Source organism: Manis pentadactyla, chromosome 10, assembly GCF_030020395.1.
Source record: "Manis pentadactyla isolate mManPen7 chromosome 10, mManPen7.hap1, whole genome shotgun sequence".
In the NCBI taxonomy this organism is placed as follows: Eukaryota; Metazoa; Chordata; class Mammalia; order Pholidota; family Manidae; genus Manis; species Manis pentadactyla.
The window spans coordinates 81,748,512-81,775,223 of NC_080028.1; the positions used below are offsets into that span (position 1 = coordinate 81,748,512).

At 44.3% G+C, this 26,712-nt stretch overlaps 1 protein-coding gene across 5 annotated transcripts in view; it reads left to right on the forward strand.

Annotated features, from left to right (window-relative positions):
• The first annotated feature begins 596 nt into the window (after positions 1-596).
• IL21R (interleukin 21 receptor) overlaps positions 597-26,712 on the forward strand; it is a 34,521-nt gene continuing 8,405 nt past the window's right edge. For 2 of the 5 annotated variants that reach the window (XM_036916883.2, XM_036916881.2), the window contains exons 1-3: positions 597-1,133; positions 22,934-22,997; positions 25,651-25,709. Coding sequence is in view for 1 of the 5 variants with exons in the window: in XM_036916884.2 (XP_036772779.2) it covers positions 22,949-22,997; positions 25,607-25,709 (152 nt within the window). In the remaining 4 variants the exon portion in view is untranslated. Of the gene's footprint in view, positions 1,134-22,933; positions 22,998-25,606; positions 25,710-26,712 lie in introns of those variants that run through there. The other 3 variants (XM_036916884.2, XM_036916882.2, XM_057487066.1) reach the window with 3 other exon arrangements.

The following is a 26,712-nucleotide window of genomic DNA, read 5'->3' on the forward strand; positions in this document are numbered from 1 at the left end:
CAGAGTGAAGCATTCAGAGAGGTCATGGGGTATGCGCTAGGGATTGTCTTCTCAGGGCTTGGAGACAGGGTCCTGGTCCCTGCAGCCATGCAGCAGGAAACTGGATTCAAAGGAAACAGGGAAGAGTTGTCTGGGAAGGGGTCCCAAACTCAGACCCCTGCTGGGCTGGCAGGCAGTGTGCAAGAGTGAAGCAGGCCAGTTTGCAAACTCTGGAAGAGGGGGTCTGGTGGGGTCACTGCACCCATGGGACTTTAGGCAAGTCCCTGAACTGAGAGTTGGACTCCTAGGACCACAGGGGCGTCCTGGGTCCTGTTATACCACTTCTGCACCCTTCTGAGCCTCTGTTTCCACATCTGTGAGAAGTGGTGGCTCATGGCTGTCCTGCCTGCCTCCTCTGTCATGACTGTGAGACTGCAGATGATGTCAGTCATCCACAAGAGGCAGATGTCACCGGATGGCTCCAAATGTCTTTCCAGCAGGTGACCTTTGGCGAGCAGTGAGCCCTGGCGTGGGGCCGAGCCCCCTCCCACCTCTTTCTCACTCCCTGGGGAGGAGCTGAGCTGCTCTGTGGGCTGGGCCAGCAGGGAGCTGCTCACCACATCCTCCTCTTGCTCTTCACCCTGCGCACGCGGCTGGGGCGAGGATGGCAGCCTCTGCCTCTGCCAGACCTGCGGGCGTCTCTCTGCCAAGGGCCTGTTGTGCTCAGGGTCTGGCTGTCTGCCTGCTTCTGCCTGAGTGTGACTGACAGCCACATGGCTGTCTATCTGCCTGTCTGTCTGTCTACCTGCCTGGCCAACCCTTGCCTGCTGTCTGTCTGTCCCTGGTGCTGACAAATGGTCCCTGCCCCATAGTCTCTGTCTTCTGTCCTTGTGTGACCTCTTTGGGACATGACTGATCTTTGTGCACCCAAATGGTTCCTGCTGTGTGGCCCACCTGCCTGCTGTCTATCCAAGTGACAGGTTGTGTGATTGGCTGATGACTTGGGGCAGATTGTGGATTCCCACCCCAGACCCCTGCCTGTTCTCTCCCACCTCCTCTCCGACCCCGCGCTGAGCCCAGCTGTCACCTCCAGGAGCCCGCTGGATTGCCCGAGCACACAGAATGGATTTCTGAGGAAGAAGCTGGAACAGCAGGTAACTTGACTACACACCCTGCTCCGCAGGGCCTTGGACACCTTCCCTGCCCCGGAGAGCCCAAGGCAGATGGTCACAGAGGGGGCCCTGGGTCCTCCTCATGGCTGGGGTCAAGGCGGCTGGCAAAGCTGGGGCTGGAGTCTCTGGTTCAGCTCAGCTCAGGTTGACTGAGGGACTTTCTGTGGGTCTGCAGGAAGCCCCAGGGGCAGGGGGACAGGGGCATGGCTGAGATCACCCCACCAGCTATCTGTGAAAAACAGCCTCCAAAGGGTGGGGGGCTGGGAGAGGAAAGCTGGTTTCTGACCCAACAAGATGCCACACTCATTGTCCTAGGGAGCTGGGCCAGGCAGGGGTGGGCATGGGCGTGATGGTGTGGTGTTCCTAGGGGGCCTGCTGTGGGGCGGCGGCATTGCCTTCGTGGCAGGTTCTGTGCTTTACTACTTCATTTCATCCAATCTTTCCAAATGGATTGCTATGCTCATTTCACAGATAAAGAACTGGTGCCCTGAGAGGTAGAGATTTTCCCAAGGGGTGACTCAGCCAGGGCGTAGCAAGGTGGGCAGGTGACTTGGAGGCTGGTCCTGCCCTCCACGCACGCCACTCATCTTTGTCATGAAGGCACAGGGGATGGGCTGATGGTGAGAGGCAAACAGAGGATGTGAGGACAGAAAGGGAGTGGGGAGACCTGGGGAAGCTGCACCCTGAAGGGTGGGTCGAACGTACGACAAAGGGGGCAGGAAGGGACACACAGATGCTTTTCTGGAAGAAGAGCCAGGTGAGTACGTTCCTGGAGTGGAGCTTTGGACTCACTGGAAGGACTGGCCAGTTGCTGCTCACAGGGACAGAGGAAGGACCCAGGGTAGGGGGCATGAAAAAGCCAGGGGCGACTCTCAGGAGGACATCTGTGTTCCCCTGGGGGAAAACACGGGGGTTTTAGAAACACATGGTGGAGTGGGGAAAACCTGGAGGGGTCAAGGTCTGGCCGTGAGACTTCCTAGTTGGGTGAACCCAGGCAAGTCTCTGTGCTCCCTCCAGCCTCACTAAGCCTTGGTTTTCTCATCTGTAAAATGGGGATAAGGGCAGTTCCATCTCCCTGGTGTGGGTGTGAGGATTTGAGGATATAAAAATATGACAGCTGTCAACGGGAGGCCCACCCAGGAGGGGAGTTTACACTGCGAGGAACCTGGGCCTGTGGAGGAGACGAGCGAGTCTCCAAGAGGGCAAAAGGTGTGGGGACACACTCAGGAACTCACGGCCTTGGCACCCTCAGCCCCCAGGGTTCTGGGCTTCCCGGCACCAGTGCTCAGCACGAGGTAGGCCTTGGACAGTCTCCCATAATCCTCATGGACCAGATGAAGCTGGTGGCCTCACTCACCATTTCACAGATAAGGAAACTGAGGCTTGGTGGGGAGAACTTTGCCCCAGGTCAACTGTGACCCTAAGATGCAGAGCTGGTTAGGCCCCTCAGTCTCCTTGAACACAAGGCCCCAACCTGCTGGGCTGAATAATATAAAAACGAGACTCCTAGTCCTAGGACGCCTTCAGAGGGGGGAACCTTAGATCAAGGGCAGGCCACAGCAGGGTCCCTGGTCTGCCATTTCCCATGGTGGGTTGAGCAGAAGCGCTGGTCCTGCCAGTCCCATACCAGGCAAGGTGTCTGGATCCTTACAAGCCCATAATGGAGGAAACTAAGAACGCTTACATTAGGAGGGGTCCAAAATCTAGGATGGGGAGAAGTGGGGCAAACAAGACAAAGGCTGAGCTATAGGCACTGCAGGCTCCCATCTGCGCAGCAAGGAAGAAAAGGCAGGAGATGGGAGGTGGGGGTTGGCACCCATAAAAGGTTTGTGGGCATTGGATGGGGGCATGATGGAGGGGAAGAGGAGACAGAAAGAGGAGAGCAGGCCACTTGAAGCTTAGGAGGCGCCAGCTCTTCTGCACCTTCAGGACCTCCCTGGTGCCTGATCAATGAATGGAAGGCAGGGCGTTCTTCCTTCCAGGGAGGGGAGCGGTGCCTTCAGAATCCCTGCATACAGAAATGATGGCTCGGCCCTCCTCCACATAGCTGGGGGGTCCCTGGGCTCAGGTGGGGGGCCCTGGACCTGCTTTACCAACACTCCAGTGTGATTTGAGGCTTTGCAATCAGCCAGACCCGGGTTTTGAGTCTTGACTCCATCACTAAGCACTGTGTGCCCTTGAGTAAGACACTGAGTTAACCTCTCTGAACCTCAATTTCCTTATCTCAGGTTTGTTGTAAGGTTTTATTCAACATGTATTGAGGATTGGCTGCGGTCAGGCACTGTCCTAGGCCCTAGGGATTCAGCAGCACAGACAGAAGCCACTGTGATGAGATGGGGAGAGGCTCAGCAGTGGCCACAAGCAATGGCAGCTATTATGTTTTACTTGCAATATTAATGGTAGTAAATGTCTTGTTATCAGCTAGAACACCTGGTAAGGCTTCTGGCATATATTAAGCCCTCAATAAATGATAGCTCTTAGGGTGAGTCAACTCTCCCCTTTCACAGATGAGGAAACTGAGGCTCAGAACTGTGGGGGTTTCCTAGGGCCACCCAGTGAATCATTTACAAGCAGAGGGAGGAAAGCTGTGAATAAGGGGAACACACACTGCCTCAAAAATGGCTTTCCCCTCACAGCCCCTTCCTCACATGCTGTTCCTTCCATGCCCTCCAGTATCCCCCAAACCTGAGAGGGGGAGCTAAAAGGAGCCCATCCCCACTCCACGGCTCACAGGTGCCACCACCCCCACTCCTTGCCCTGGCACCCAGCCGAAGGGACTTTTTATGACAGCTCAAATGAGAGCTCTGAGTAAATTTGGAACTTCTGAGACACCCTGAGAATATTCCCTGGGATGGGGGCAGGGCCCCTTGAAGCCCCTAACTGGTCAGAACACCTGCAGCAGGGCCCTAGCCTGCTGGCCACTGCAGCCCTCAGGAAGGAGCAGGTCACCCAGTGGTCCCCATGGAGGTGGGCAAGTGCACCAGCCTGGCTCTCTGCTCAAGTCCTGGCCCCTACTTGCTGTGCGACCACAGGCAAGGCTCTGGGCCTCTCTGGGCCTCTATTTTCTCATCTGCCAAGAGGACTTGATGATGTAGATTGGTACAAGGGCCTGCTTTCAAACTGTCTCTAATATGAATCAGAACTACTTAGTTTACTTCAGCTAGGGCCGGAAAGCCTGGTGGGGCCTGCTGGGCAGGGGTGGGGTGGATAGCAGGTGCTGCCCAGCACCCAACCTTGTGTCTCAGGTACTCTCGGATCAAAGCACCCTTTCTTTGTCTTATAACCAGCCTCTCCTGGTCTGGCGCAAATGGGGCTAGGGTGAGGTGTGGCTGCAGGGGTTGAGAGAGGGTGCAGAGTCTGGGCAAGGTTCCCAGCACTACGGAGACTGCTGGATAGATGGAAGCTGCACAGGCTAGGGGTGGGACGCTCCTCAGCTAGGAGAGGTTGCACGGGCTGGGAGAAGTTCCAGCAAGAAGATTTTTCAAGCTAGGAGAGGCTTCATGGACAAGGGCTCACAGCCTGGCTGGGAGTGAGAAAGACTGAGAGGTTGCACAGGCTGAGAATGGACAGGTCATTGCCCTCACGTTCAGCCCCTCCTAAGTATAACCCCAGGTCCTGGCACACCTGTCCTCAGACACCTACAACCCACCCCTTGCCATTGGCCAAAAAACAAAGGCACCTAGTGTTACCCGCATGTCTATGGTGTGCCCAGCACCTGCCTCACACTCTTAGCCAGACCAAGGCACTGCCCCCATTCTACAGATGAAGAAACTGACAATTGGAGAAAGGAAGACTTGTGCCCAAGTGCCCACTGTTAGTGGCAGTGCCTCTTTTCTGCTTCAGGGCTGCCAGGCTGATTCTTCCCCAGCCTGAGATTTCCACTTAGGTAAGAACTTGCTGCGTGACCCCAGGCAACCCCCATCCCGCTCTGAAAGTTCCCTATTACTGGTCTGATGTCAGCAGTCACTGCCACTCAGACCCTGGGAGCTGAAGGTGTTGCTTGGGGTGCGGGGAAACTCCTGGAGACTGTGACAAAGTTGATGGAGAAACAGAGACATCTTGGGGGCTGCCTCAGGGCCTGCTCCTTTTATGACTGGACAGAAACTCTCAGCCCCATCTATTCATTCACCGTTCTCCAGCTACTTGATGAGCACCTATTATATTCCAGGCCCCTATTCTATGCACTAGGGATCCTGTGGTGACCAAAACAGGTAAATATCCCAAGCTCTGGAGCTTATTATCCACAATGCAGGTAGGTCATAGACACAAAATCAGGAACACTTAATAAACAAATCCTGGTGTTACAATTGCGATGAAGCAGACAAAGAGATGTGTGGCACAGGAGAAGAGACCCATTTCAGACAGAGTAAAAGCTTCTGTGACAAGGCAATGCTGGAATGAAACCTGAGAATGAGGCTACAAGGAAGCAAAAGGAAAAGTGTTCTAGGCAGGGGGAATGGCATGTGCAAAGGCCCTGAGGTGGGGAAAAAATATTGGAGGATTGTAGCTTTTATCTTTATCAAGTACATAAAGATCTGCAGTGCACTGAATTTAAGAAAGAAGGGTCAAACAGCAGAAGATTTAACACTGGAGTGTATGTCTACCCAGGTTTTAACATTGAGGGTAAGCTTCAAATCCATTATGACAGAAAGCATTCTTTCATTTAATCACTCATGTAGCAAATGTTTTGAGCACCTACTGTGAGTTGGGCACTGGCAGCTCCTGGCGATTCAGTGGAAACCAACATACACATGGTCCCTGCATGACGGTTGCTCAGAAAGTCACTAAAAACACCGTAAGCAGTGTGCTCTGATGGAGGGGTGGACCCCAGAGGAAGGAGTGACTCACAGCTCTTTGGAGAGGTCACAGATATACAAAGGAGATGACATTTAAACTGAATTTTGAAAAGTGAGGAGGAGGCTGACAGCCAAGAAGGGTGGGGAGTTTCAGTGGCTAAAACAGCACATGCAAAGGTGTAGAAGTGAGATGAATGGGGATGTTGGTGAAGGTGTCAGGAATCTGGCGGATCTGGAGCCTGGGATGAACACTGGGCACAGGGGAAATACTGGGGGCTGATGTCCAAATGTCTTGAATGCTGGGGCTAAGGAATTTACTAAGGTCTTCTCTGAAGAGCAATGGGGAGTGACAGAATGACACAGTGGGAATGTGGGCTAGGCTGGAGGCAGGGAGATCAGGGAGGAGACCAGGAGGAGGGCAGGTGTGCAGAAGTCCTTGAAGACCAGGGATAAGCTGGACGCCCTCTCTGTGTTCCCTTTTGGGAAGCCCCTCAGTCTCCACACTTCCCCTTCTGGTGACCTGTTGGCTCTTGTTTCTGGCACTTCTGGGGAGTCCCTCTTCACCCACCTCATTTCTTCTTGGTCACCACGGGAAATGAACCATTTTACTTTTACCACACCTCTCACCTTTCACTTTCCACACTCATCCCCACCAAGGTCACACTGGGGATGATGGCCCACTTAAGGAACTAAGCAAATCCCATTCCTGAATTGTCAGTAGGGAAAAATCACCAGGGAAACCAAGGAGCTGGGTTTTTTCCAGTTTGGCGAGGTTGTAAATAATGCTGCTACAAACACTGGCCCATCTCTGCTTAGATACATAAGTATGTGTTTCTCTTTGAGGCATCACCTGGAAATGGAATTGTTGGGTCTCCTGTTCAGTGGAATTTTCCAAAGCAGTTGTAACAATTTACACTCCTATGAGAAAACAGTAGAGACTGAGAGTTTGGGTTACTCTACATGCTTTAAAGCACTTGAAATTCTACATCTCTTTCATTTTAGTCATTCTGGGTTGCTGTGTAGTGGCATCATACTGGGTTGTAAATTTGCATTTCCTTGATGAGCAATGATTTCAAGCACCTTTTAATATGCTTACTGACCATTTGAATGTCTTCTTTTGTGAAGCGTCTCTTTAAGCTTTTTGTCCTTTTTTTAAAAATTGAATTCTGTGTTATTTCTTTATTATTGTTTTATAATTCTTTGTATATTCTGGGTACAGATATATATAGAGAATATATATATATATATATATTGTTATATAATGAGTTATAAGATATACATATTTGGTCATTCATATGACCAAATATCTATTTCCCAGGTACATTTAGTCTTCATCCACAGTTCCTGAAAACACTGCAGTCTTAAAGATGAAACAGGTGTGTCATGTTAATGAGAGACTTTTGGACTCCACCTGAGGTCAGGGACTGGAGGCTGAATCAGCCAATGGCCAATGATTTAGTCAAACATGACTATGCAATGGAGCCCTCATAAACACCCTGGAGAAGAGCTTTTTGCTCTCTCTGCTTTGCCTGCTCTGCTGGTTGGCTCCTGCTTCTTGGTCGGAGAGAACTTCTGTGCTTGGGGAACCAAAACACCTCCCCATGCCACGAAGCCAGACCCCAAGCTCCACGAGGATAGATGCTCCTTTATTTGGGACCTTGCCCAGTGTCTCTGTCCATCTGGCTGTTAACTTGTATCCTTTATTAAACTGGTAAATGTAAGTGTTTTTCTGAGTCCTGTGAGCCGCTCTAGCAAGTTAATCGAACCTAATGGGAAGTCGTGGGCACCTCTAATCTGCAGCCAGTAGGTCAGAAGCGCAGGTAACTCTGCCTGTGGCTTGCGATCTGCATCTGGAGTGGGCGATGGAGGGCAGTCGTGTAGGACAGAGCCCTTAACCTGGGAATCAGGTGCTGTCTCTGGGCAGATAGCATCAGAATTGAGTTGAGTTCTTCAACACCCTCCTGGTGTTCAAGAATTGCTTGGTGTAAATATGTCTGTGAAGACCCCTCCCACATACTTACACACATTGGAATCAGGTCCGGGAATCTGAATGAAGTTACACTACTATTACTGCTCTGTATAATATTGTTATTACTATACATACATGTAAGGAAAAAAAACACCATCTCATTTGGTGTTGGAGATGTTACATATATATGTTATATATGAATAATTATGTATATAGAATATATATATAAATTATATAGAGAGAATGTATGATATTCTAAGTTTTTATATTTTATAATTTATGTTATATGTATATATTTTTGTTATATAGTTATATTATAATGTTATGTAGATAATTACATATGGAACATACATATCATATTATATATAATTATATAAAATAAACCTTATAGATAGATAGATATAGATGTAGGTACAGCTCAGGTTTATTTTTTTTCATATGATTATCCAATTAGGCTCTCCCCATGGCTTTGCAGTGGTGCCTTTGTTGAAAATCAGGTGGCTATATATGTGAGTCTTCTGGGCTCTATTTCTTTCCAGTGGCCAGTTTATTTTTCCTTGCAACACGTCATATTATTCTTTAAGATTGTCTAAACTATTCTCAGCTCTTTGCATTTCTATATAAATTTTAGAATTAACTTGTCAATTTCCATCAAGTAAAATCCTGCAGGGGAATTTTTTTGAGACTTGGAATTTCATTGAAACTTTAGTTCAATTTGGGGAGAACTGACATCTTTGAGATACTAAAATGCTCAATCTATGAACATAGTATGTCCCTCTATTTTATTTATATATTTTTAAAAATGCATCTTATTAATATGTTATACATTTCTGTGTAGAGGTCTGTATCTCTCATTAGAGTTAACCTTGGGTGTTTGATTTTTCTATGCTAATGTAGATTGTATAATTTTTAAAATTTCATGTTTGTTCTTAGTGTAGAACTATAGTAGATTTTTTTCAAAGTTTACTAACTTTGTTGGCACATTTTTCAAGCTGGAGTTCCAGACATAGGAAGATATAGCTGCCAAACCCAGCCCACTTCAACTGACCACCAGTTGGGGACTTCCTATCTTTGCTTTTGTAACATTTGTAGACCTCTTCTTCCGCTAATCCCATGAGAAAGGGTATAAAGCAGAACATCCCAGTCATGAACTTCATAAACCAGTAGATATTTTTTATCTTCTTAACAATTTTTAACTGCATGATACAGAACAGTACAGTGTTGTTAACTAATGTATGTTGTTATACAACAGATCTCTAAAACTTTTTTATCTTGTATGGCTGGAACTCTACATCCATTGAACAACCACTCTCCATTATCTCCTCCCTCCAGCCCCTGGAAACCACTATTCTACTTTCCATTTCTGAGTCTGATTACTTTAGATAAGTCATATAAGTGGAATCGTGCAGTATTTGCCTTTTTAGTGATTGGCTTAGTTCACTTAACACAATGTACTTGAATTTCATTCATTTTGTAGCATTCCTTCTTTTTAAAGGTTAAATAATATTCTATTGTATGTATACACCACATGATCTTTATCTGGAAAAAACGGATTAATTTACGTTGCTTCCACATCTTGACCATTGTGAATAATGCTGCAATGAACATGGATGTGCAAATATATCTTTGAGATACTCTTTTCAGTTCCTCTGGAGGTATACCCAAAAGTAAGATTGCTAAATTACATAATAGTTCAATTGTTAGTATTTTGAGGAACCTCCATACTGTTTTCTGTAGCATCTTCACCATTTTACAATCCCAACAACAGTACACAAGGAATCAAATTTTTCCACATTCTTGCTAACATAATTGTGATCCTAACAGGTGTGAAGTGATAACTTATTGTGGTTTTGATTTACATTTCCCTGGTGATTAGTGATGTTGAGCATCTTTTCATATACCTATTGGCCATTTGTTTATCTTCTTCAGAGAACTATCTACTCAAGTCCTTTGCCCAATTTTCAGTTGTGCTATTTGTTTTTTTTACTAGTTGTAAGTTTTTTTACATATTCTGAATATATCCTATATATGGTTTGCAAATTTCTATCATTCTATTGTTACCTTTTCACTCTATTGATTGTTTCCTCCTCTGTGCAGAAGTTTTTAAGTCTGATGAAGTTCTATTTATCTATGTTTGCTTTGTTGCTTTTGCTTTGTCATATACAATAAATAAGCCCCAAGTCCGATGTCATGAAGTTTCCCCCATTTTCTTCTAGGAGTTTCATGGTTTCAGGTCTTACATTTAGGTCTTTAACTTAGAGTTAATTTTTGTATATGATGTAATATAATAGCCCATCTCCCTTTTTTTTTTGCATATGGATATCCATATTTCCAACACTATTTGTTGAATACATTATCCTTTCCCCATTGCATGGCCTTGGCACCCTTGTCGAAGATCATTTGACTATGTACATAAACATTTCTTTCTGGGTTTCTCTTCTGTTCTACTGGTTTCTATGCCTGTTTTTATGTCAATATCTGTATGTCTATCTTTATGCCAATACCTACTTTGATTACCATAGCCTGGTAAGATGTTTTGAAATCAGAAAGTGTGAAACCTCTACCTTTGTTCTTCTTTGTCAAGATTGTTCTGGTTATTCAGGGTCGTTTGAGATTCCATATGACTTTTAGGATATTTTTCTCTATTTCTTCAAGAAGTGCTATTGGGATTTTGATAGAGATTGCATTAAATATGCAGATTGCTTTGGACATTTTAACAATATTAAGTCTTCCAATCAATGAACATGGACTGTCTTTCCATTTACTTGTGTTTTCTTTAATTTCTTTCAGCAATGTTTTGTAGTTTTCAGTGGTACATATCACTTGCCTCTTTGGTTAAGTTTATTCCTAAATATTTTATTTTTTATGATGCTATTGTATGTGGTATTGTTTTCTTAATTACTTTTTGGTTTGTTCATTGTTCATGTATAGAAATGTAACTGATTCTTGAGTGTTGATTTTGTATCCTGCTATGTTGATGAATTTGTTAATTAATCTAATTTTTCTTGTGTGTGTGTGTAATATTTAGGGTTTTCTATATATAAGATCATGTCATCTGTGAACAAAGATACTTTTACTTCTTCCTTTTCAATTGACTGTCTTTTATATCTTTTTCTTGCCTAATTGCTTTGATTAGGATTTCCAGTAATAATTAAATAGAAGTGGCAAGAGTGAGCATTTTTGCCCTATTCCTCATCTTAAAGGAAAAACTTTCACTTTTTTACAGAGTATGAGGTTATCTATGAGCTCTCATATATAAGCTTTATTATCTTGCAGTTATTTCCTGATCATGTGATTTTTGTCTTTCATTTTGTTAATGTGGTGTATTTTTGTATGTTGAACCATTCTTGAATCCCAACTATAAATCCCACTTGGTCAGAGTCTATAATACTCTAATATACTGTTGAATTTGGTGTGATGGCATTTTGTAGAATATTTTTGCATCAATATTCATCAGGTATAATGAGCTGGAGTTTTATTTGCCTGGATTTGCTTTTAGGGTAATACTGGCCTCATAAAATGTGTTTGGAAATGTTTTTTTATCTTCATTTATTTTGGAAGAGTTTGAGAAGGATTTGCATGAATTATTCTCTAAATGTTTGCTAGAATTCCCCAGTGAAGTCATCTGGTACTGGTTTTCCTCTGTTATATTTTTTAAAGTTACTGATTCAATCTTATTACTAGTTATAGGCCTGTTCAGATTTTCTTTTTCTTAATAATTCAGTCTTGGTAAGTTGTATGTTTCTAGGAATTTATCCATTTCTTCTACATTATTAAGTTGGTTGGTATATAATTATTCAAGTAGTCTCTTATACTCCATTTTATTTCTGTGGCATCAGTTATAATGTCTCCTCTTTCTGATTTTAGTTATTTGAGTCCTCTTCGGTTTTTTTAGTCTAGCTAGAGGTTTGTCAGTTTTGTTGATCTTTACAAATACAATAGATTTTTTTATATTGATAACATATTCTGTGTCCTTGTTTAGCAATTATTATTCTAATAGTTTATCTGTCATGTATCTGGACTCTTATAGATACTCAGTCTTCGTATCATTCCAATCTTTATAGTTTTCTAATATTTATACATTTACTTTTCTTGCCTTATTGCATCAAATAGAACCTCAAGTACAAGGTATTCTTGTCTTTTTTCTGTCCTCAGGGATGTAATGTTCACCATTTGGCCATTTTTGGATAATGTTGGCTGTATATAGTGTGTGTGTGCATGTGTGCATACTCCTTATCAGTTTAAAGAAGATTCCTTTTATTGCTGGTTCTCAGAGAATGTTTTTAAAATGATGAATAGATGTTGCAATTTATTAAATGTGTTTTCTGAACCTATTAAATTATCATATACATTTTCTTATTTATTCTGTTAATGTGGTGAAATAGATTACTGATTTTCAAATGTCAAATTAACCTTGCATTCCTGAAATAAACCTTATGTGATAATGATGCATTGTTTGCTTTTGTATATATCATTACATCTGATTTGTTAATATTTGTTTAGAATTTCTGAATATATGAGAGATTGACCTATAACTTTACTGTCTTTTAATGTCAAGTTTTGATATCAAAGTTAAATCTTTAATTCCAGCTTTAGTTCATTTACATTTTTTTAAATAAATTATAGAGACCATTTATTTGTTAAGGTCAATAGGCTTTCGATAATATAATAATAGCTGTTATTGTGATAGTATTCATGATTATGTTTAACTATACACTTATTAATAATTGTACACCTACAGTACATTATTAGTAATTCTTTAACACAATATTAGTCTTTTTAAGAGTCATTAATTAATTTTAAGACCCATTAATTAATTTTTAAGACCTTTAATTAATTTTTAAGACCCATTATTGAGGTAATTTTAAAAATTTTATTTTGTTATCATTAATCTACAATTACATGAAGAACATAATATTTACTAGGCTTTCCCCTATCCTAAGTCCCCCCCACAAACCCCATTACAGTCACTGTCCATCAGCTTAGTAAGATGTTGTAGAATCACTACTTGTCTTCTCTGTGTTGCACAGCCCTCCCCTTTCCCCACCCCCCATATTATACATGCTAATCATAATACCCCCTTTCTTCTTCCCCACCCTTATCCCTCCCTACCCTCTGATTCTCCCCAGTCTCTTTCCCTTTGGTAACTGTTAGTCCATTCTTGGGTTCTGTGATTCTGCTGCTGTTTTGTTCCTTCAGTTTTTCTTTTGTTCTTACACCCCACAGATGAGTGAAATCATTTGGTATTTGTCTTTCTCTGCTTGGCTTATTTTACTGAGCATAATACCCTCCAGCCCCATCCATGTTGTTGCAAATGGTAGGATTTGTTTTCTTCTTATGGCTGAATAATATTCCATTGCGTATATGTACTACATTTTCTTTATCCATTCATCTACTGATGGACACTTAGGTTGCTTCCATTTCTTGGCTATTGCAAATAGTGCTGCGATGAACATAGGGGTGCATCTGTCTTTTTCAAACTGGAGTGCTGCATCCTTAGGGTAAATTCCTAGGCATGGAATTCCTTGGTCAAATGGTAAGTCTATTTTGAGCATTTTGAAGAACCTCCATATTGCTTTCCACAATGGTTGAACTAATTTACATTCCCACCAGCAGTGTAGGAGGGTTCCCCTTTCTCTACAACCTCACCAACATTTGTTGTTGTTTGTCTTTTGGATGGTAGCCATCCTTACTGGTAAGAGGTGATATCTCATTGTGGTTTTAATTTGTATTTCTCTGACAACTAGTGATGTGGAGCATCTTTTCATGTGTCTGTTGGCCATCTGAATTTCTTCTTTGGAGAACTGTCTGTTCAGCTCCTCTGCCCATTTTTAAAAAAATTTTTATTTTGGTATCATTAATCTACAATTACATGAAAGACATTATGTTAACTAGGATCCTCCCTTCACCAAGTCCCCCCCACATACCCCTTCACAGTCACTGTCCATCAGTGTAGTAAAATGCTGTAAAATCACTACTTGTCTTCTCTGTGTTGCACAGCCCTCCCAGTGTACCCCCCACACTACACACTATACATGCTAATCATAATGCCCCCTTTCTTTTTCCCTGCCCTTATCCCTCCCTTCCCACCCATCCTCCCCAGTCCCTTTCCCTTTGGTAACTGTTAGTCCATTCTTGGGTTCTGTTATTCTGCTGCTGTTTTGTTCCTTCAGTTTTCCTTTTTTTCTTATACTCCACATATGAGTGAAATAATTTGGTACTTGTCTTTCTCCACTTGGCTTATTTCACTGAGCATAAAACCCTCTAGCTCCATCCATGTTATTGCAAATGGTAGGATCTGTTTTTTCCTTATGGCTGAATAACATTCCATTGTGTATATGTACCACCTCTTCTTTATCCATTCATCTACTGATGGATACTTAGGTTGCTTCCATATCTTGGCTATTGTAAATAGTGCAGTGATAAACATAGGGGTGCATCTGTCTTTTTCAAACTGGAGTGCTGCATTCTTAGGGTAAATTCCTAGAAGTGGAATTCCTGGGTCAAATGGTATTTCTATTTTGAGCATTTTGAGGAACCTCCATACTGCTTTCCACAATGGTTGAACTAATTTACATTCCCACCAGCAGTGTAGGAGGGTTCCCCTTTCTCCACAACCTCGCCAACATTTGTTGTTGTTTGTCTTTTGGATGGTAGCCATCCTTACTGGTGTGAGGTGATATCTCATTGTGGTTTTAATTTGCATTTCTCTGACAACTAGTGATGTGGAGCATCTTTTCATGTGTCTGTTGGCCATCTGAATTTCTTCTTTAGAGAACTGTCTATTCAGCTCCTCTGCCCATTTTTTAATTGGATTATTTGCTTTTTGTTTGTTGAGGTGTGTGAGCTCTTTATATATTTTGGATGTCAACCCTTTATCGGATCTGTCATTTTCGAATATATTCTCCCATACTGTAGGATACCTTTTTGTTCTATTGATGGTGTCCTTTGCTGTACAGAAGCTTTTCAGCTTGATATAGTCCCACTTGTTCATTTTTGCTTTTGTTTTCCTTGCCCAGGGAAATATGTTCATGAAGAAGTCACTAATATTTATGTCCAAGAGATTTTTGCCTATGTTTTTTTCTAAGAGTTTTATGGTTTCATGACTTACATTCAGGTCTTTGATCCATTTCGAATTTACTTTTGTGTATGGGGTTAGACAGTGATCCAGTTTCATTCTCTTACACGTAGCTGTCCAGTTTTGCCAGCACCATCTATTGAAGAGACTGTCATTTCCCCATTGTATGTCCATGGCTCTTTTATCGAATATTAATTGACCATGTATATTTGGGTTAATGTCTGGAGTCTCTATTCTGTTCCACTGGTCTGTGGCTCTGTTCTTGTGCCAGTACCAAATTGTCTTGATTACTATGGCTTTGTAGTAGAGCTTGAAGTTGGGGAGTGAGATCCCCCCACTTTATTCTTCTTTCTCAGGATTGCTTTGGCTATCCTGGGTCTTTGGTGTTTCCATATGAATTTTTGAACTATTTGTTCCAGTTCGTTGAAGAATGTTGTTAGTAATTTGATAGGGATTGCATCAAATCTGTATATTGCTTTGGGCAGGATGGCCATTTTGATGACATTAATTCTTCCTAGCCAGGAGCATGGAATGAGTTTCCATTTGTTAGTGTCCTCTTTAATTTCTCTTAAGAGTGTCTTGTAGTTTTCAGGGTATAGGTCTTTCACTTCTTTGGTTAGGTTTATTCCTAAGTATTTTATTCTTTTTGATGCAATTGTGAATAGAACTGTTTTCCTGATTTCTCTTTCTATTGGTTCATTGTTAGTGTATAGGAAAGCCACATATTTCTGTGTGTTAATTTTGGATCCTGCAACTTTGCTGTATTCCAATATCAGTTCTAGTAGTTTTAGAGTGGAGTCTTTAGGGTTTTTTATGTACAATATCATGTCATCTGCAAATAGTGACAGTTTAACTTGTTCTTTACCAATCTGGATTCCTTGTATTTCTTTGTTTTGTCTAATTGCCATGGCTAGGACCTCCAGTACTATGTTGAATAACAGTGGGGAGAGTGGGCATCCCTGTCTTGTTCCCAATCTCAGAGGAAAAGCTTTCAGACTCTAGCTGTTCAGTATGATGTTGGCTGTGGGTTTGTCATATATGGCCTTTGTTATGTTGAGGTACTTGCCCTCTATGCCCATTTTGTTGAGAGCTTTTATCATGAGTGGATGTTGAATTTTATTGAATGCTTTTTCAGCATCTATGGAGATGATCATGTGGTTTTTGTCCTTCTTTTTGTTGATGTGGTGGATGATGTTGATGGATTTTCGAATGTTGTACCATCCTTGCATCCCTGGGATGAATCCCACTTGGTCATGGTGTATGATCCTTTTGATGTATTTTTGAATTTGGTTTGCTAATATTTTGTTGAGTATTTTTGCATCTACGTTCATCAGGGATATTGGTCTGTAATTTTCTTTTGTGGTGGGGTCTTTGCCTGGTTTTTGAATTAGGGTGATGTTGGCTTCATAGAATGAGTTTGGGAGTATTCCCTCCTCTTCTGTTTTTGGAAAGTTCATTTACATTTAATAAAAAGTACTGATATGTTTGGAATTGAGTCTACCATCATGCTGTTTGTTTTCTTTTACCCATTTTTCAGAAGAACAAAGTTCTTACAAATTTATTATTCTATATTTCCTGTTTTTTGTTAGTTGTACTTTCATCTATAATTCTTTTAGTGCCTATTTTAGGGATTACAACATACACACTTGATATTTTTTTGTCTACCTTATATTAGTACTTTCCAGACAATACAGTGACCTTTGACTTTATTCACCCTTCTTATATTTGGGACATCAGGCCATATATTTTAATTCTGCATATAGTTTAAACTTCATAAGACATTATCATTATTATTATTTTAATCAATTAATATTCATTTATATTCATATTTCTCTCTATTGCTCTTCATTCCTTCCTACAGTAACTTGCCTTCCCTGTGGGATTATTTTCCTTTGCCCCCAAAGCTCACTTCAATATACCTTTTGATATGGGCTTACCACTGACAAATTATCTCAGCTTTTTTTTTTCTGAAAAATATCTTTGTTTTGCCTTCACTTAAAGACACTTGTAATTAAGATGTAATTTCCATACCATAAAATTCACTCTTTAAAGGTGCACAATTAAGTGCTTTTCAGTATGTTCATAAAGTTGTGCACCCATCACGACTATCTAACTGCAGAATGATTTCATCACTCCAAAATAAACCCATACCCGTTAGCAGTCACTCTCCATTCTCTCTCCATCCAAAGCCACAGCACCTAGCAACCACTAATCTACCTTCTATCTCTATGGATTTACCTATTCTGGACATTTCATTTACATGGACAGTGTGGTTTTCTTCATATGTCCTTTTTGGATTTTGTAGAACTTCTTGCATCTGTGGCTTAATGTATTTTGCTGGTTTTAAAAAATTCTTAACCATTATCTCTATTATTACTTCTTAGTTGTTTTCTCTTCTCTCTTTCTTAGTCCAAAATACATGTATTTCACAACGTGTCCTATGTCTTTTTTGCTCTTTTCTGTGTTTTTAAACATTTTTTCTCTGAATGCTTCAATCTGGGTATTTTCAATTGACCAATCTTCCAGTTTACCAATCCTCTCCTCTAGTGTTTCTAATCTGTTGCTGAATCCATGTATTCAGTTCCTATGAATTTCAATTATTGTATTTTTCCATGCTAGGATTTCTATTTTTAAATAGATTTCATATATCTGGTGGACTTCTTGAACATACTAATCATAGTATTTTAAATCATGTCTGATAATGTCATTTTCTGAATCACCTATATGTCTGTTTCTATTGCCTTTTTTCCTCTTGGATGTCAGTCATTGAGTGCTATTTCCTGGCTTGCCATGACAATTTAATTGACAGCTGGACATTGTGTATGAGAAATACAGTGGCTTTGGATAAGGTTAGATCTTTCCAGAAAGGGTTTAATATTCTACTAGCAGACATATAGAATATAGGCTGATCACTTTGATATAGTCAAGGCTAAACTATTTCTGATTTTTCCTTATTCCCAATGCATAGCCTTTCCTGAATAACTGGGTATTTACCAAGGCCCATCTTCTTGCTAGGCCCTGAACTACAATTACTTCTTTAGCACTCTGAAACTGCCAAAATCTCTTCTTAGCCTTTAGCCTATTACTAGATGTTACCTGCTAGGTGTTTTGGTATGCATCTCATTTGCAATGACTTGACATTATTTGAGGGGAAATTGCATGTAGAATTTCTTTGCATTTTCCTTTCTCTGGCATCCTAGCCTCTCAAGTACTTTCTAATTTGTTTGCTCTCTTATGCCTTCTCACATTTTTTTTTCCTGCCTAGTAATTGTTCTCAAGTGGAAGTTAGTCTAACACCAACTATTCCATCATAAAAAGTAAAAGTCCCCCTTCACATTTTATTTTACAAACCTCAGATTCACTTACATTTAAAATGTTTTGAAATAGTTAGACATACAAAAAGGTACAAAGAATAATATAATCAACACCCATAGTAACTTCATTGTTACCAAACTGTTGAGACACCTGAATACCTCCTTGTCATCACCTCTGCTCCTTTTCTACACTATTCAAAGTTTGATGTTTAACCTGAATTTCTCTACACTTCTAGAACACATGTATTTCACCTAAATAATATATAAAGCTATCTCACACAGTGTTAAGTGTGACACAGATGTAGTTATTATGCATGTGTTCTTTTCTAATTTTTTTTCACTCTGGATTTTGTTTGTGAGTCGATTGCTTTGTTGTGAGAAGCTGTGATTCATTTTCACATTGAGTGATTACACCACAATTTATCTTTCAATTTTCTTGCTCATGGATATTTAGGTTGTTTCCAACTTTTCACTATTAAAGTCAATGCTGCTATAAACATTTCTGCATATGCTCCTTGTATACATGTGCCAGAGTTTCATTAGTAGTACACCTGGCAGTGATCTTAGCCCAAGGACTTGCTCAAGTTTATTAGGCCATGCCAAACAATTTTCCAGGCCAGTTGTATTAATTTACATTTCCACTAGCTGTGAATGAGAATGCCCATTTATACCAGTCCTTTGCAGCATGTGATGTGTCAGACTTTTATTTTTGTCAATCTGATAAAATTAAAATGGTATGTCATTGTGGTTTTTATTTGCATTTCTCTGGTGTCTGTGAAGTTAAGCACTTTATATTCTCCAGAGCACCTACTTCAATCTAACTTCCTACCCCCAAGCTTCTCAGCTTCCCCAGAATCTACTGAAATTTAGCCAAGTTTTACCCTGAATTACCACAACCCCAGAGATCATTTCTCGGTACTGGAGCCTGGTGGACAAACATCTTTCCAGGGCTCCGTTCCATCCAGGGATGTGCTAAACCTGCAGCAAAGAGTCAGGATGCCAATTTTATAGATGAGAAAACAGAGAATCAGGGGTTGGCAGTTTGCCCGAGGACACACATCTGGGGCCTGGCAGACTCCGAGCTGGGTGCTCTCCACTCGTCTGCAGGAGACTGCAGAGGTAGAGTGCTGCGGCGGAGGCTCCTTAGCAAGAGGGCAGTGAGGGCACCTCTGACCTTCACTCGGGAGAACACCTGGTGGTCGGTGTACAAGTGCATAGAAGGGTGCGGCCGCCCTTAGGCGTCAGGCTGAGCGGGAGACCCGTGGGGGATGGATTCAGGGCAGGGGCGGTAGTGGGATGGGGAGGCGTTCCCGCTTGGTGCTGCAGAAAGGGCCCTGTCATTCAAGGCTGGTATTTCCCAGAATTGAGTGGCTTATTTCAGGCAGGGTTAAATGTCCCTGGACTCCTAGTGAGACGGTTAGACTCTTTTCAACCTTCTTCCATTCCTCTGCTGATGGGGTGGGTGAGAATCTCAGTTCGGCGAAGTATGTCTTAAACACTTTGACACTCCTTAATTCCCCTTTTTAAACAGGCAAGTTCCAACTCCTAAGAATCTCCCAGGAGGGGGTAGTATCTCACTAAGATTCAATTAATGTCTTCTGTTTTCATTGTATTTCGTTTTGACATTTCATTGTCTTGAGTTTTATGCTAGTTTGACAGTTTCGTATAAGAAACACACAACATCTACTATATGCCAGGCACTGCTCCAGATGCTTTACAAATACTATTTTAATTTTCCCAGGGACCCTATGAAGTAGGTACTATTATTATTATCTCATTTTTACAGATGAGGATCCTGAGGGCCAGAAAGATTAAGTAAATTTCCTAAGATCACACAGCCCATAAACAGCAAGCAGTGCTGGGATTTGAACTGATGCAGGTTGACCCCAAGTCTGTGTTTTAACGGCCTCTTCATTTCATGCTAGCTACCTATTGATAATGATATTGTATTTTTGTTTGAGACATGTTTGTTAGAGCAAAAAATGAGGCACGGAAAAGATAAATAACAAGTCAATAATAGCAGTGATGAAAATCTTGAAGGCGGTAAGTGGAAGGCGGTAAGTTCTGGAACATTCCAGTGTGGTTTCACGGATGCAGAGATGGAGCAGGTGGGCCTGAAGGCCAAGTTTAGAGTGATGGGAGGGAGAAAGGTGTTCAAGAAGACTCAGCACAAGAATTGTCTCATGCAAAGGCAGAGGCATGACAGGGCCTGGGATGTTAGGGGGATGGTGAGTAAGTCAGAGCCCCTGGCCAGTAATAACGAAAATCCAGCATCTTTGAATGGTTCACAGAGCACCGTTGTATCTGCTTTCTCACTGACTCTTCTGAACTGCCAGGTGCAGTGGGCATTACTGCCCCATTTTAGAGATGACAGTGGAGGTCAGAGAGTAGAAAAGCCAGAGAGGGGCTATTATTTCCTCCAAGATCCTCTGGCCTCAAAGTCCATGCTCTATTCCACTCTATCAGGTATCTTTGGCAAGAAAAACGAAACACTTAACATGGTTGAGCAAAATACATGTTTTTTGGTTTAGGTAAGTGAAAAGTCCAGATGTGGACATCAGATATGGCTGGATCTAAGTCCTGAAATGATGCCATGGGGACTCTGGATCTGTATTTCTCGGAATTGACACCATTTTAAGGCAGGCTCTCTCTAAGAGGTAACAAGATGACTACCAACTTCTAACAGGCCACCAAAAGTTCCCTCTTAAGTAGAGTTCTATAAAAAAAATCCCATACTGCTCCCATTGACATTGCCTGGTTTGTGTCCATCCCTGATCTATTCAGGGTGGCCAGGCAGGTTGGGGTGCTTTCTTGGCCATTTCTGGTGCCCATCCTGTGGAGCAGGGGTTCAAGTCAGCTCCAGTTAGAGGAGCTCTTCCAAAGAAGAGAAGAGATGCCAGGCAGACAGAAGCAGCAGACTCTTTCCCTCATCCCCAGGGACCTGTGCATCCTTTGTGCAGCTCAGAGGAATTTGGAGGCTTGAGGAGCCTTGAATCTGGGCCAGGGACAGAGAACTGTGTGGAGCCCTGTGCTGGGGCTGGGGTCATAGGTGTGGGCATGCTAATTAGGGGCAGAATGAACTCCACCTCCTGCATGGGAGGTGGGATCCTCAAAGTGTGAGAAGAGGGCTCCTGCAGGGCCTGGGGCCAGGTGAGCTCAGTGTCTCTTAAACAGATTTAAATGGGATTTGCCCCAACATTATTTTATTTTAATAGTGATGCTATTCATATAAAAGGGTGTTGGGAAAAAAATACACAACTATGGATGTTATTGCTTAGGATGAGGTTAAATTTAAACTTTTAACTGAGTTCATTTGTAGAAAATAAATGACAATATACATGATCTACATGTATGTCCAACATTTTGAAAGTGAGAAATATTGGACCTCTTAGCTAGGTCATTCTGGGGTCCCTCCATTTCTGATGCTCTATCAGTCTTGGCTGTTTAGTGTGTGTTTACATGTCAGAGGCCAGCCAAGCTCAGGGTTTTCTGCAAAATGCTTCCTTAAATTCTCAGAAGGATTCTGGAAGTGGGCTTTACTATGTCTATTTTACAAGACTGAGAGAGGGGACATGACCAATCAGAGCCACGTAGCTGGTAGGCGGCCTCTTTGTGCCTTTCCCCACTACCCGCTTGTGCCTTGTTGGGGAGATCAGAGGGAGCTCTCAGTGGGGCCAGAGTGGGATCTGGGGGAACCAGGGCAGGGGTCAACCCTCTGGGCTCCAGTGCCAGCTGCATGCCAGCTATACCCCTGTCCATGGGAGGCATGTGCGTAGGGCTTCTGGGCTTGGGTGGGCGGCCCCACTGGCCTCTGGCTGGCACCTCTCCAAGCAGACACAGAGCTGGGGGAGCAACAGGCAAAGGGCCAACAAGAGCTTGGCGTTGTCAGCCTGGTGGGTCATTCCTGTGGCCAAGGCACCGAAGTCCCCTCTTGCTGGATGGGCTTGTTATGTTCTCCAAGAGGTCTCTTGCCCATCTCACCCAGAGCAGTGTCTAGGCACCTGTGTGGTCAGTCTGCCCTCTCCCTGGCTCTGCAGTGGGCCAACCTGGGCTTTGGGATCAAGAAGGCTCATTGTTGGGCCAACCTTACCTTTACTTGAGGTATTCAGGAGGGACTTCCTTTGTGGGCTAATCCTGGTTTTATTTGTTAAGAAGCCAGTTTATTGGGCTGATGTCACCATGGGTGTTCTGTGGAAAGGACTCCTGATCACTGTTTTTCAAATATCACTTTCCGAACCAGTCTACTTCCTGCCTCACCACCTCCCTGCCTCCTTCCCGTCTCTTTTTCAGTTCAATAAATGCCCACGTGGAATCCCACACGCAACGCTGCATCAACAGGCTCAGCAGGGGGAGAGGAGCAGCAAGCTCCGCTCTCTCTAAATTCCCTTCCCTTCGTGCCTGTGTTGTGGGGACAGGAAGAAAGTGGGCAAGTAGGGAGGGACCAAGGGGCCAGTCAGCCACTTCTAAGGAGCAGAATCCTGGGAGCATCCACGGGCTTTGCGTTTCTGAGACAAGTCCAAGAATCTGAGGCGAATCTTCAAGGGAGGGATGGTGGCCAGAGGGGGCGGCTCAGGGTCCCTAGGTCCCTCCGCTGGGCCCAGCCTCTCACTGTGCGTCTGTTCCAGGCTCGCGGGATCAGCATGCTGCGCGTCTGTGCTGCCCCTGTGGTCCTGCTGGTGCTCCAGGGCGGTGAGTAGCTGCCCCAAGGTCTGCAGGTTAATGTGGGATGGGGAGAGGCTGGCCGGTGGGCCCAGGGCATGGCTGGAGGCCACAGGGCTGAAGCATCTGGCGTCTGTCCCCTTGAGGGGCACAGATTGAGTAGAGCAGCCAGCTCTCCATTAACTGGAACTCATCTGACCGGAGGGCTCCATTAGCCAGGAGTGGTTTGTGAGTCCCGGGCGGCCCAGTCCTGGGGCTTGCGCCATATGTCTCACCAGGGGGACGGGAGACTCCATCCTTCACTTCCAGGGCTCTCGGCCTTGCCTGGCTCCTAAGCCCTCAGTGAGGAAGTCCTGCCTGGGGTCTAACCTCAGTTTCACCTCATGTAATGACTCTCCCGGTGTTTCTCGACGATCACTGGGTCCCCGGCAGGCACTGATGTTCCCTGGCAGGGAGGCAGGGAGGTGGGGACGAAAAGTAGCCGAAGCCTTGGAAGGCGGCCCCGAGAACCAGAGGACTCTGCGGCCACAGGGAGAAGCGTTAGACCCCTGAAGTGGGAAAAGCCAGGAGTTAGCCTAGGGGCACAGCCAGGCCGAGAGGCCCAGGAGGTGCCTGCAGCACACAGGCGCAAGTGTGGGCTGGACTGAGGGCAAGGGGCCCTTGGCCACCTCTTTGCTGACTCATCAGCATTTCTCTCTGGTTTTTACCAGAAGACTCGGAGCCTCAAATAGCTCCTTCAGGAAACCGCTGCCGGCAGCCCTGTGAGGTCTGTGCTGCAATCGTGGCCAGTTCTCCGCTGAGGACGCTGAGCCTCAGAGAGGATAAGGGACAGGGCCACGGCCACACAGCCGGGCAGTGGCAGAGCTGGGATCGGTTCCCAAATCTACCTGATACCCCTGGTCTTAACGGCCTGCTTTGACTGTGTGTGCAGGGCACAGGCAGCGTGGGCCTCACCGACGTGGTGTCATCTAAGGGCCGCCACAGCCTCGGAGGGCCGGCGTCCCCAGCTTACAGATGGGGACTCAGAGCATGTGTCCCTTCTTCATGCTTCTCACTGCCTCCTGCAGGCTTTGATAACCCTGGGCGAGGGGTGGCCCAAGGGCTCTGTGCCCAGGACTCGGGGCACTGACCAGGTGACTGGGCTTTTACTCCCTCTGTCCCTGATGCCCTCTCTGTGCTAGGGCAAGGGCTGCTGTCCCCTGCTAGCATTCCATTCCAAGTGTGAGACCAACCCTGTCTTGGTGGTCTTAAGCCTAGCTGGGAATTGCAGCTCCTCTCCTCCTCTCCAAACTATGGAACCTTGAGAAAGAACAACCAGGATATGGGCTCATGGAAGATGCAGCCACGTGGTGGCTCCTGCAGCCCTGGCTTTAGGTCCTGCCAAAGTCAACCCCATTTTCTTTACAAAGTGTCTGAAGTAGGCCTCTGTGTCCTCACCCTTTGTTCCTCTCCTCTGTTAAAGCAGGTTTTGTTTCCACAACTGAGACCCCTTGGCAGTGTCTGTGGGGAGAACTGTGTTGAGAAGGATCCTGAGGCCACACCCAAGGGAGAGAGTGCCGTGATCAATTAGCAATGTCTGCCACATATGCGGACATGAAGAACTGGATTAAATTTTGCCTTTCCTGGGTGATAATCTCTGCAGCCCACACCAAGAGACGAGACAACGTCCAGTCTCTGAGCCTGAGTGTTATCTATAAAATGGCAGTGGGGGTGGACTAAAGGATATTTCCAGCAACAGTGCTCTTGACTCTGAATCCAGCTTCTGACCCAGAGTGAGGTCCAGGAAAAATAGGAAAAACCCACCAAAAATGAAATCCACTTAAAAAGGGGAACAAATTTCTGGTAAACAGTGTGCAGTGGTGGAAAAAGCAGTGTTGGCACTTGATCTTACAATGCAAAACTGAACCTTACTTACTGTACTTTGTCAAACATTTAACAAAATTTGCAAGTATTATTTGCAATTATGACTTCAGTGTCATTTTCAGGAGCAAGAGAAGCAATTAATGTTGGGATGGGAGAGTATTACATCTTCCAACCAAATTGCATACACATGTCCCTTGGTGGTGCGGTTCGTCTGGGCAGTCAGATAACAGAGACATCTTGGCAGAAGTATTCGAGAGTTTCCCAGTTTCCTGAAGTTTCCATGCCTTCTTAATGCACCGCTGGCATCACTGAGGCCCATGTCTGTCTTGCCCCAGTGCTGTGAAGGAGCGGGCTCCTCGTCGGGCATGCTCAGCAGTGCCCCCATTGATTCTGTGAATCCCTCTTGTCGGGAGCTCTAGATGTGCCATCTGGAGAGAGAGCCCAGCTGGGAGGGATGCTGACCCAGTGGCTGGACACGGGCCTTATGGGGAAAGTGCTGGGGTGGGCACCCACTTAGCTGGTCGTGTCTCATATTAGGAGTGTCTTGTCTCTATGGCCACCCTGAAACTTCAGGGGCTCAAACAAGGAATTGTCAGGTGGCCAGAACCCCTTGCCCAAGGCCCACATCGTAGTGGCCCCTGGGTCACCATATTCATCCTGGCTCTGAGGCTGCTGCTTCCACTCATTCCCCAGCCTCGAGGGGGTGAGGGAGTGAGGAGCCAGGAAGCCTCTGGCCAGCCCCCCGACCAAGGCCTCTCTTAACCCTAACTTTCCAGCCTGGGGTTGCTTAGACCTCGCCTGCTACACTGATTACTTCCAGACCATCACCTGCATCCTGCAGACATGGGCCGTCCACCCTGGCACACTCACCCTCACCTGGTAAGTGCCAGGCCTCGCCCGCCCTGGGGATGCTATTCAGGGCAGCCTGCAGGATGCTGCAGACTGAGCTGGACCTACTGTGTGCAGGCAGGGAGTTTAGCAGTAAAAATAACAGCTCAGTGATTTTACCCACTGCATTTAGTTTCACTGAGAAAGACAGTGAGCTGGGAATCACCATGCTCACCTTACAGACGACCACCAGGACTCATGGGACTTGTCCAGAGCATGCCATTGAGAGGCTGCAGGGCAGCTCTGTCTGTACTCTTCCACCCACGCAGGGTTTGGGGGCCCCAGAACAACAGACTCCTATATGATTTTTTTTTGAGCATCGTATTTTTTTAACTATATGCCAGTCACCTTGTTATGTGCTGCATATGAATGATCATTTCCGATCCTGCCATTTTACAAATGAAGGCTCCAAAGTTCAGAGAGGTTATGCAACTTGCTTAAGGTCACACAGCCAGTGAATGGTGGAGGTAGAATTTAAACACAGGCAGTCTGACTCCAAAATCCATGGGTCCCTATTAGTCTATATTGTTAAAGAAAAAAATTATTCAGGACAATTGTTACAGATCATGAGGCGGATTTTATTCAGAACTATCATGATAAGTGTAGAGAGCACTGCACGAGGGAGAGAGACTGAGATCAACTCTGAGCATAAAAAAAAAAGTGGGAATATACAGCCAAGGAGCAGGGGGAGCAGGGTCAGAGGATGGACAGTTATTAAGAAGAAACATCGGACCGAGGGGGTTTCTGGATTCTTGCTGACACAGCCCAGGCTGATCAGACAGCATCTGGCAGTGGGAGAGGATGAGGGACCTGATCAGATATCGAGGATGGGGGATTCTAGCTAAAATGACTTAGTAGGGGTCTTGCTAAAACTAGACAATGCAGAAACAAGCATGGAAGCCCACAGGTTGGGGCCTTGTGGAGGGGAGAGTTCAGAGGAACCTGAGTAGAGTTTGGTCAAGGAGAGAATCTTTTGTCAAAGTGCTTCTCAGTA